The sequence below is a fragment of the Heloderma suspectum genome, chromosome 3 (assembly GCF_057233095.1).
Source record: "Heloderma suspectum isolate Gila_16-S chromosome 3, 16-S_ref, whole genome shotgun sequence".
Taxonomy (NCBI): Eukaryota; Metazoa; Chordata; class Lepidosauria; order Squamata; family Helodermatidae; genus Heloderma; species Heloderma suspectum.
Window position 1 is genome coordinate 197,201,754 of NC_139460.1, and position 12,321 is coordinate 197,214,074.

The following is a 12,321-nucleotide window of genomic DNA, read 5'->3' on the forward strand; positions in this document are numbered from 1 at the left end:
ACTGATTCCACTGACAGTGCAGGCTGTACTTTGACGCGGTGAGGAAACCATCCACGCGCTGCTCGTACTCAGCAAAATGGGCTTCATTTGTTCGGTTCGCAACTGACAACAACTGTAACCCTAAGAACTGTTGTCTAGTGGACATATTGTTTTTCCTCCAACGCCGTTTCAGCAAGGGCCTGAAGTACTCCTCCATCAGGGCGTATGCTTCAGCCGTTTCTGCTATGAGGGGCAACATTGACGGGTGCTCCATATTCAGCCACCCCTTATGCAAGCAATTCCTGTGAGGTCTCAGAAACTTGGCTCCTCCAGTGAGAGACTTCATTCCTCAGTGGGACCTAACCCTGGTGCTTAACACCCTCATGTCGGTACCATTCGAACCGCTTGCTAACATGGACTTGAGGCTGCTCTCTTGGAAAGTCACCTTCCTGATAGCCATTACGACATCGAGGAGAGCGAGCGAACTCTCCGCATTGCGAATAGACTCACCTTACACTGTATTTCACAAGGGAAAGGTGGTCCTGCAGCCAGATTTAGCATTCCCCCCGAAGGTGGCCACGGACTTCCATCTTAATCAACCAATTGTGCTCCTTGCTTTCTTTCCATCCCCAACTTCTGATTTGGAATGACAGCTACATCCTCTAGATGTCTGGAGAGCACTGGCCTTCTATAAGTCATGGACCGAGCCTTTCCGCAACTCACAACAGCTCTTCCGATGCTATGGGGGACGCTATAAGGGCTCTCCAGTCTCCTCTCAGATGCTGGCATCCTGGATCATACACACTGTTCTACTGGTGTACGAGGTCACCGGGAAACCCCTACCAACTCAAATCTGAGCGCACTCGACAAGGGGAGTGTAGACTTCCACTGCCTTTGCAAGAGGGGTTCCCATTGTAGACTTGTGTAAGGCAGCCACCTGGTCGAAGCCTTCTACCTTTATTAAGCACTACAGACTGGACGTTTGAGCTCAAGTGGGCTGTGCCTTTGGCAGGGCTGTGCTTTCGTCAGTACTACATTGAGACACTGACCCACCTCCGGTAACTTAGCTTGTTACTCGCCCATATGGGTGATGCACAGAGACCATGAAGAAGAAAGTCAGGTTGCTTACCTGTAACTGTAGTTCTTCGAGTGGTCATTTGTGCATTCACACAACCCCCCACCGTCCCCACTTCGGTGTCAAGTGGTCTGTTGGTACTGAGGTGTTCTTCTCCTTGGTCTGGGACTACTTGTGGTCTCAAGGAACTGAGGGGAAGGTGGGAACCCACGCTATATATGTAGGGATGGACAAAAGGGACTTAACTTGTACCGCAGCTTGCTTCGCGGTGGGGGGGAGGCGCTTTGCTTCTCCCCCCAAAGTTCAGGCGAGGGGGGGAGGCGCCCCGCCTCGCCCAGGCGAAATTCAGGCCGGGGGGGAGGCGCCCCATCCCTCGCCGCCGAAATTCAGGCCGGGGAGGAGCGCCCCGTATACGCGGCCGCGAAAAAAAAAAGTAAAGTAAAAACAAAACAAAACACACCCATGATGGGCTACGTAATGATGTACATAGCCTATCATGGCTAGATTTCCAAAGTCAGCCATGATAGGCTATGTAAATTGTCATGTAGCCTATCACGGGTGACTTTGGAAAAAAAAAAAATGCGTACGCAAATGGCAAACCCTTATTTTCGACGTAGTCTACGTAAATCTTTACGTAGACTAGACGTGCCAAACTAAGGAACACAAATGGCGGCTCCCCATGGGCGCCGCCATTTGCGTACGCACTTTTTTTTTTTTTTCAAAGTCACCCATGATAGGCTACGTAAAGATTTACATAGCCTATCACGGCTGACTTTGGAAATCTAGCCGTGATAGGCTACGTAAATCGTTACGTAGCCTATCATGGGTGTGTGTGTGTGTGTGTTTTTTTTACTTTACTTTTTTATTTTGCAATGGCGGCGGCGGCAGCCGGTCAGAAGACCGGCCGCCGCCCCCGCCGAAACGCCGCTGAACTGCTGGTGGGTCCCGCCGCCGAGAGGGACATTCGCACGAGGTAAGTCCCATCCCGGGGGGTGGGGGGGGGCCGGCGGAGAATTTCACCACCAATTTCGGGGGGCCGAATGCATTGCCATTTGGCCTCCCAGAGATTCGGGGAGAAATTCTCCGCCATCCCTATATATATGCCAGAGACGGTGGGGTAGGGGTTCCCGCCAAAAATCTATGCAGCTTGGAAGTTTCCTGAATGAGTCTCCGTGCAGATGCAGAGCCCATATGTGTGAATGCACAGATGATCACTTGAAGAACTACAGTTACAGGTAAGCAACCTGACTTTGTTAAAGGCAGCCATAACAGAATTCCGTGCTTCTGAATGAAACTCCCGGAGGAGGAGGAGATCCATCGCTGTAGAACAAGCTGCTGAGTGCCAATCTACTCATTTCACAAAAAGAGATGGTAGAACTTTGGACTGTACCACTTTGGGTGGCAGGTGTGTGTATGTGTGTCTTATTTTTAAATAATTCCCCATATTAAAACACACTGTCTGTGTGTAGCAAACTAGCATGTCAGGGGAAAGGTTTAGTGTAGCCCTCTTTCTGATGTACTAGTTTAGTGCATAAAGAGAGGTTTATTTGTGGGGGACATTTGGTGGAAATGAGATTTATCAAGAAACTGTATTGAGTAAGCAGGGTTTGGAAGTACTTTCATGTCTCTAAGATTCCAAAGCAATGATCCACTAAAACTATAATTAAATTAGCTATTAATCTGCCACACAATAGAGTGCCTGAAAGGTACCGGAATACTGCATTAGGCTGAGTGTGCTGCAACTCTTGTCTAAAAAATGGTCAATCTCTGAGATTTGATATCCAATTGGGTTTGCAATGGACTTTGGAGTGGCTTCTGTGCAAAAATGAATCAATTTCTAACGGCTATGGTGATGGCTAGCAATTGGGAATTGTCAAGGGTGCCATAATTGTGAAAAACAATGATAAATGAGCCTGCATGCAATGAGCTGATGCATGCCAGCAATATCCCATCAACTGCAGCCCCAGTTATTTTAAATAGCTTTTAATTAGCAGCATGAATGCAAATGACTTAGGCACCAAATGAGAGATACACATCTTTCTGTACCTGCCCAACCTTTACCAGGAATAGATGTAGGCTTTTCTTATGTTGGTTAAAGATGTGTGGAGATTATATTGGCGTGTGTCATTTGCACCCTTAATTCCATTAGCCAAAGTTGATAGATCACAAAGTATATATTACAAGCTGTCACAAAGAAGTCTTGGAGTCCAGTTGCAAGATGCCAGGGAGACTCTCAGACTGGTGCTCTGACAACTGGCCCCCGCACTTTACTTTCTGTACCACCATAACAACTTACCAAGAGCTTGCTCTTTGCTGAAAGTAGGCATCCACAGTGCATCTGGCCAAAGGGCAGTACTAAAGCTTCTACTTAAGCAGCTATTGGGTGATGCAAGGCGTCATCGGGGGGTTGTCTGGTCCTATTCAACTTCAGACTCTGCCCTAGCTCCTAATTCTGGGTAAAGTATTTGAATAAAGACTAAGCCCTTCTTAGACTGCCCAGAGCTTCCTGGTCAGTGCTTGATTTTGCCCCCAGGTTGCCAGCCCTCATACAGGCTTATATGATATGTGTGTGTTTGGTGGTGGGACTGAGGCTAATGGTAACTCTTTCTCTCAGTGTTCATACTATTGTCAACTGGACCACATCCAGCTACCCAGAAATGGCAAGTGATTAAAAACTTAACCAGATACATCAGGGTCAATTTATTCACTATATGGTGGCTTTGGGGAAAAGTCATGCTAGCTGCAGTATATAATGAATTCAGGCTTAATTTCCCATTTCCAATTAGATTTAATCAACATTGTCTTCCTGGTTGTTCTTCAGTGTTCTGATTTAGCATTGATTTAATGAATTGAATCAATGAACTGAATTGGTGAAGTTGGGCCATAATGACTGGCAATGGAATGCGTTAACTAACTTTATTGAAAAGCATCACATTTGAGGTGTTTTAAGGTGATATGATAATAACACAATATTTAAGTGCATACAAAATAACTGGGTGCTGAACAGTAATGATTAAAATGAGTGTGTGCGCACACACGTGCACATCCTCTTATTTTATCTAGACAGTAGCGAATGGACCCAGCTTTGCACAGGTGACAATAGCCCTTATGTTGATACACTGAAGCCTTCAAGCAAACTTACACATTGTGCCCACCCCATCTGACTGAAGCCATGCCCATTGACACCCCCAGCACAGCCCCTGCCATGGTGCACCCCCATAGCCTCCTGAGGGAGGGGTCTGAGGGGGGCTGCCCCACAGTAGGGGGAGGGTCAGGCATATAACTGTGTCCTTCGACCTACTAATCTGTTGCGGCTTCAAACTGTATGGAGTGCAAAGCTATGTGCTAGTTAGTGAAGTCTGTCCCCAGTGGCTGAAAATGTAACTGCAGGCTTCAACCACATGGATGCACTTAAATTAATTAAAATTAATGCATGTTAAAAACATAATAACCCTGAAGTGCACATTCTTAGGGTCCCCTTAATATACATACCACATTTCAGGTGTTTAGCTTTCACAGTCTTGGAGCTATGGCGATGATGGACAAGCAGACAGACAGACAGACAGACAGAGACACATGCTCTTTTCTGATTATAGGTAATACATTAACCAAAATGTGTGGTTAAAATTTTCTCACTGCAGTGCTGAATCATGATGTGAAGATTGGTTGAAATCGATCAAATGGTATTAAAGCAGTAATTCTGTAAAAAAAAATTGATTGGCTGCCATTTTTTTCAAGATGGCGGACAAAATTTTCACTATACCTAAAACCATCCCAGAGAGAGCCAGAACAAATCCTAAAAGTTTCATAACAATCATATGTACAATTTCTGAGTCCATCAAGGACATGCAAACAAACACTTCCATTTATATATATAAGAAGATAATAGCAAACAGACCTGGCTTCACACAGGTTGGGAAGAACCCTTAGTTTGATACCACAAAGCTTTACACACCTGTCAGAGTTGGAAACATTGTGCCTGCCCCATCTGAAGCCATGCCCACTGGAACCCCTTGGCATGGGCTCTGTCATGGAGTTACATGTTATTGTATTTATATTGCTTTTCAGCCAATTTCAGTTTTTGTTTACTAATTGCTATTAATTTTATAGTGCTTTTTGTGTGGTTAAAATCTGCTCGCTGCAGTGCTGAATCGTGATGCGAAGTTTGGTTGAAATTGATCAAATGGTATTGAAGCAGTAAATCTGTAAAAAAAAATGTGATTGATCACCATTTTGTTTCAAGATAGTGGACAAAATTTTCACTATATCTAAAACCATCCCAGGTGGATGTAGAACAAATCCGAAAAGTTTCATAACAATCGGATATATGGTTTTCGAGTCCATCAAGGACACACAAACACTTCTGTTCATATAGATATAAGATGATGAAGTTCCATCTGTGGTATTTGATTTGTGAGTCATCAGTCATGACACTAAGATGCTACTGTCATCAAATAATGGACTTGCATATGTGAACAGTCCTTGATGCGTCACAGTGAATGTATGAACTGATGCTACTGAAAAGTATTTTACTTGAAATAATATCAGGTATTTGATTAGTAACGGCTGTGATATGTGATATTTGATTTGTGACAGGCAAGTTTTCACTTAATGCTACAGCCATGATGAGCATGCATGTGTGAACTAGCCCTCAGTCAGAGAATTCTTGCACATGCTTTCTTCTGCCCTATATCCTGTGGAGACTGGGCCCCTTCCTCTTCCTCTACAACTACTATAGCTTTGTGCACGCACGCGCGCACAGACCCTGTAGTTGTCATTGCCTTACTCCTTGCTACTATGGTTCCTTATAATTACAATAGATATTTGACATTCACATTACATATGGAATTATGCCAGCCAGAAATGGAGTGCTGGCTGGCAGCCAGTGACAGCAACAGGTGTGTGTGGGAACTGTAAGATATACAAGAAGCTAGGAATGCATGGTGTGTTGCTACTCGAGAGATTGATAGAGTTCACTCCAGGCTGCATGTTAAGGATGTTCTATGTAAGTTTGTCACAAGCAGGAAAATCATTTATCATGTCACAGCCTGTGAAGGCATGTAGACCAAGAAGAGCATTCCACAGACCATATGCTATAGCAGAAGCAATTCGGCTAATATCAGTGTACGTTGATAGTTGTAATCCAGGCTCCTGAATGAAACATAAGTGCAGCTATGTTGTGACTTTAGCTTTGTTGTGACACTGATCCTTAGGACTATTAGATCTCCTCACAGACAGTGATGATTCCTCGTAGCCTACCTTGGCTGCATATTGGGCATGAAGCAATAGTTCAGTATCTGCTTCTTCCTGATTTGGTAGAAGTCTTGCGACTTCTTCAACATTGTCCTAAGTAATTTTGTAGCAGTAAATCTCATATGCAACTAATAAGATTGTCCCCTGGAGTTTTCCCCTGTATTTTTTGTTTCCATTCTCCAAATGGGAAGCCTATAGGATTTGTGTTATTAGATGATCCTGATACAAATCTTCACCACTGCTCTATTTTACAATGTAATTGAACTGTGAAACATCATTACTACCTCCATGTATTTGTCCAGCATTCTTTATTGATACAGTCCAGTGTACATCAAAACACAACATTGATCCTTTTGCTTTGATGGACAGTAGCCTTCTAAACACATTGTCTGCTACATCACAAAATGTGACATGGTCACACTGTGTTCTTTGTATGTTGCTCATGCAATTAAGTAAGCATGCTGAACCTTCTGGAAAAAATTCAGCAGGTTGTGCTAGTTTCTCAAGTTCAGCAGCTAAGGTACATTCCATTGTTTTTCTGAGTGAACCATCACATGTTGCAAATGACCAAGTCATTGATCCAAGCAGATGTTCCACAACATATTTCATTAATAAATCACAGCTGTGTCTAAACAGAGATCTGTCGACTTTCAGCATAAGTTCCTTTCCCTTAGCTACAACTTGTACTGTTCTTAAGGATAAAAATTTATTTTCATTATAAAATGGGAATCCTATCATTCCATTCTCTGAAAATTTTTCTGCCTAAAACTTGCAGTAGGCTTCTCCTCCAAATTTCTTTGCATTTAAAAAGTCACTGGCATGTGGTGGAGCAAGGTGACCAGTGGACAAACTACTCAGTTCTTGCTTTTTGGAACGGAATGGATTTTGCCAAGTGTTTTTGGAACGTATCTATTATGCGCTTCACATCTGCTTCATCACATTTAATTCTAGACCTTATGAGATCTGGATGGGTAAACCTTTTCTTCATAACATCAATCATCTGAAGCTGACAAATGCATGCACTTATGTAGTCTGCTGCAATCTAAAATAAACTGCTCCTTTATGAGTACTGAAGCTTTTTGTCCCACCTGGTGTCTGTGTCTTTATTAACTATTTCTTCAGTTGCTCAGTGCAGTGGTATCCTTCTAAAGTTATTATTGTCTATTATGGCAGAGAATCTACCATTTTCAAAGTACTCATAAACGTTTGGGTGATGTGATGGTGAGCTGAATATATTTCAAGTACCATGGAAGGTAACTAGAGTAGTTGGTCCTGTCATATGCAAAACACCAGGGAATTATAGACCTTATGGCTTCAAGGTGCAGTTTCCAGTTCCTTTCCCTTGACACATGAATGATTTTAAATAGGTCTGCCAAGTCAATATACGATACCCAAAATGAAGATCTTACTGTTGTTTTCTTGCATTGCTGCATGTACCGTTCAAACAAACTGTCCACACATTTTAATGTGTAGCTACACTCTACACTTTTGTACTGGTTTTCAGAAATACTTCACCTTAGGCGTCTAATCATTGCTATTAAGTGTTACAGCTTCTCATGTCTTGCCTACATGTTTCCTGAACCCAAATGCGAAATCCACCCCTCAGCAATCACATGCAGGCTTCATACATCAGTGTGTGCAGACACACTCCACGATTGTATTGCTGGCCCTCCATTACTGCATGTAGTAATCCTCTGGCAAAAACTCCACATTCAGTGCATATGTCTCCAACTCTGACATCTGCAAATGCTTGCCTGTTATATTCCCCCAACCTTAGTATATGTATTTAAACTGGTCTGCATGCTTCCAGGCTATTTCTATATTTTTAGTATCATTACATGATTGAAGGTGAGTACTGGATCCAGACATAGTTTATCCTTAATTTGGAGAGCCTGCCAAAGCACTTCATACACAGTAGACATCGACATTGCAAGAGCATCAATTGTACAAATGTACCCAACACTGTCTGATATAACATTAACATCACTTCTCACCTGTATGTTAAACTCAGTCCAGTTGCCTGTTGTCTGGTGTGCAGTGTCCAATTGATGCAATAGGTTACATATTAAGTTACTACATAACTCTTCCTGCATTACAGTTTCAATGTTCATATTTGAAATTGCCAGTATGGGAGGCTTTGGTTTCTGTCCGTTGTTATATGCGGGAAGAATGAAGGGCTCAGTCCAATAATTTGCTTCTTGGTTTGACAAATGTTAGTTTTGGGGTTTTCTTCTTGTGGCCCAATAATCTTTGGCTGCACAGCTGTTCCATCTGGGGCTCCTTCACACTGAACTTTTATCATGTGATTGAGATTGCTCCTTCACGGAAGTTTGCGGGCTTCCGCCATGATTATTCAAGGCATCTCCTGCGCTAAATGCCCTTAGTTCCATTTTTAAATAGATCGCAGATAATGAGCTATCAAATTACCCCATTGTGTTCTGCTTCAGTTTCCTCTGTGAAAAGAGTAAAAGTGGCAAGAAGAGGAGCGAGATCAAGGAAAGATAACAGAAGACTCAGATATGGGGAGAAGGAGGGGGAAGGGGGTGGGGGGAAAAGAAGCATGTGAAAAAGGGAGTCGTTGTGATCCTGCATTTAAAACGGAAGCAGAAAGCCCCGTTTTAAATGCAGGATTTTAGGCTGGTGTAGAGATGCCCTTACTCTCTGTGTAGTGCCAACCCCACTTAATGCATCCTCTTGTCTATCAAAGTTGTCAAATACAAGGCTTGTTGGTGTACGTAGGTAAATGTTTTCAGGCAGCACAATGGCACTGTCTGCAACTATAGAAAGTTTTTGAATTGCTAGTGCAGAATCAATTTCCATAAGTTTCAAAATAACACATAATGTGGCTCAATCAATTCAGGATATGTATCAATTGCACAGTTCCTGTCAATGACATCACTGCTGTGGGTAAAAGCACACTGACTCAGTAGATAAGATCTTGAATGCTGGATTCTATCTTTTGTGCTGTTATTTTCAATGGATCACTGCTTCAGTATTGCTGGTTAACATGGACTTCATAAATGCAGTTAGTTGAGGAGAGTGCACTGCACTCCAGTTCTGATAGCTTGGGTGGCCATGATAAGAATGCTGGGTAAACTTTGCTGTTAATGCCAAGATGGTGTAGGCCTGTTTGTGAGAAATCAGAAACATAACAGGACTGATTATAGTCCTGAGACAGTACAGGGGGTCTGATTTAACATTTAACTGAAAATGTTAATAATATCACCATAGAGCAGTATTACTGAATTGTTTTTCTTGACCGTCTCAATTTTTTAAAACTTTTCTAGTGCTGGCACTAAAAAATAATATATGAGGGGCACAGATAGGGCAAGCTAGATTTTTGAAAGAAATAACAGCATATTTCACATTAATGCCCCTATCCTAACCATATTTTATCTGAAGTAAGTGTAAGTCCTATTGATTTTGATGGAGTTAACTTTCAAGTAAGCATGTAGAGAACTGCAGCCTTATTTTAACTTCCAGTTTGTGATTCCATTATAATTTCCCAAAATTGCTCAAGGCAGCTAACAAAACCTAATTTAAAAAGCCCAATGTCACAAAATACAATGAATCATTCTTTAATAAAACTTCCAATAAGCCAGACTAAAATCAATACATCTGTGAAATGATGCCTCCACCCCTTTCCCTTGAATGCTTCCACCATTCCTCCTCCTTCCCTTCCCCTGGATTCTTGCATCTCGAGCAGATATTTAGAGGCTGGGTAGTTGTTGTTTTTTAATTATTACCATTTCATTTTGGCAAGAGAAGAACAGTTGCTGCAATAGAGGAGTGGAGATTGTAGTGGAAGCCTCGAAAGGCTTCTTCCCTAAAAAAGGGAGAGGAGGGGAGAGCTAAAGACAAGTGGCATGGAGGGAGTGCTACAGGTCCTATTGGCTATCATCCATTCCAGAGTTCTCATCACTCCAGTTGTATCAGTAAAAGTTGGATGCGAGCCCATGGGGAGCTTAACTTTTTATATACTTATGATAATAAAGAAAACTCTTGAGTATGTTCCTGCCTGACTGCTAAGATTCATCTTTGGAGGCTCTTCTCTGGGTGCCCCTGCCCACAGTTTTGCAATGGGTGGTTACTAGTGGAAGAACCTTCTCTGTAGTGGCCCCTGGTCTAAAGAATGCCCATCCCAGGCATTCACTGTATACATTTAGATGCCAGATAAAACCCTTCGTCTTCCTGCAGGCATTTACTCTTTAATCTCTTGCTCTGATTATTAACTTTACTGCTGGTTCTTTAATATTTTTTATGTTTTAATATATTAATATTTTCATTGCGGTATTTATTGTTGTGGTGGTGGTGGTGTTTTTTATGATTGTAAACCACTGTGAAGGCATTTGGCAGTTGCGCGGTATATACATTTAATAAATGATAAAGTATGTGAAAAGTTCTTCCTGTCTCCTGTTTCCTGTCTCCTAGCTGAGCAGAGCAGAGCAGAGCAGAGCAGAGCAGAGGAAGCTGCTTCAGCTGGTCTAGGGGCTAAGCAAGCTCTGAGAGAGTAAGAGATCAGAGTGAGTGAACAGGGCAAGGAAAAAGGAGTTGCATGGGAATTGCAGTGGAAGAGGAGACAAAGGCAAAACAGTGAGTGGGCCGGAGTAAGCCCAGGGATTTTCCATTCTGAGTCGCCGTGTGCTCACCAGGTGCTCCTGAGAGCTCCAGTTGAACTGAAGGGGCGTGGCCTGAGGACTCCCAGCAGCTGTGTGTGTGGGAAGTTTCAGTCTGTTTCCTGTCTCCTAGCTGAGCAGAGCAGAGGAAGCTGCTCCAGCTGGTTTAGGGGCTATACAAGCAAACAAGCTCCCAGAGAATGAGTGATCAGAGGGAATAAACAGGAGTTTGCCAGGGGAGTTCGGCACGGGAGGTCAAGGAGGAAGCCCCTATTTTTTTTTTAAATTTCTTGTAACACATACTTCCATACCAGTGGGACTCTGTTGTTAACCTCAAGTGAAAAGAGGACAAAGCACAGGCTATTCCACTACAATCAGAAAGCTAGAAACATAAAGGGAATAGCTGCTATGGAAGGAAAGGACTCTCCAGTGGTGGTGACATGCAAGGTGTGTGCAGTGTTTGTTTTCTTGCCTGAGATCAACATGGCCTACACGTGCAACAAGTGCAAGTTCATCACACTGGTGGAAGAAAAAGTAAGAGGACTGGAGCAGTGAATGTTGACCCTCAAGGGAATAAGAGAACACAAAGAGTTCTTGGACAGAATGATGGAACTACAGCAGCAAAGTGAAGAACAGAAACTAGAAGAGCAACAGCAAGCTGAGACAGAAGAGGAAAGTGTTGAGGCGAGAAAAAACGAAGTAGAGGATACTCCTTGGAAAAGGGTGACAGGAGCAGAAGAACTAGAAGCCACTCTGCACCAGTGGAAGCAGTGGAACTATGGAACCGTTTTCAGGTTCTTGAGGATGAGCCTGGAGGACAGCCTGCAGAGGAGGAATTACAGGGGAACCTGCATGAGAGTGAGCAAGAGGCTGAAGGTCAGTCAAGCACAGACAATGAAACCAAGGCCTACAACAACAAGAAGAGAGTAGTAGTAGTAGTAGTGGGAGACTCCTTGCTGCGTGGGATCAAAACCCAAGTATGTCGTGAAGACCTGTGGACTCACCAGGTATGCTGTCTCCCAGGAGGATGGATTAGAGACGTGATTGAAGGGTTGCCTACGCTCATAAAGCCCACTGACAGGTACCCCTTTCTTCTCATCCAAGTGGGAACAAATGATACCGCCAAGCAGAGCTACGAAGAAATCACGTCAGACTTTGAAGCTTTGGGAAGGAAACTCAAGAACTTTGGGGCCCAGATAGTTTTCTCTTCCATCCTTCTAGTAGCTAGAAGAGGGATAGAAAGGGAACGAAAAATACTCCGGGTGAATGACTGGCTACGAAGGTGGTGCTGACGTGAGAGATTTGGATTCTGGGACTACAGGCTATATACTTCGTGGAAGATGGACTATTGGCAAGGGATGGGTTGTACCTCACAAAGGCTGGGAAGAATGTGTTTGG

At 43.2% G+C, this 12,321-nt stretch overlaps 1 protein-coding gene across 2 annotated transcripts in view; it reads left to right on the plus strand.

The window, feature by feature from the left end:
• SH2D4B (SH2 domain containing 4B) overlaps positions 1-12,321 on the plus strand; it is a 214,759-nt gene that overhangs the window by 74,524 nt on the left and 127,914 nt on the right. Inside the window, exon 3 of one of the 2 annotated variants that reach the window (XM_084845291.1) lies at positions 12,054-12,070. The exons of the other annotated variant lie outside the window; for it this stretch is intronic. Within the exon in view, the coding sequence (XP_084701417.1) occupies positions 12,054-12,070 (17 nt within the window). The remainder of the gene's footprint in view (positions 1-12,053; positions 12,071-12,321) is intronic. 2 annotated transcript variants of the gene reach the window in all.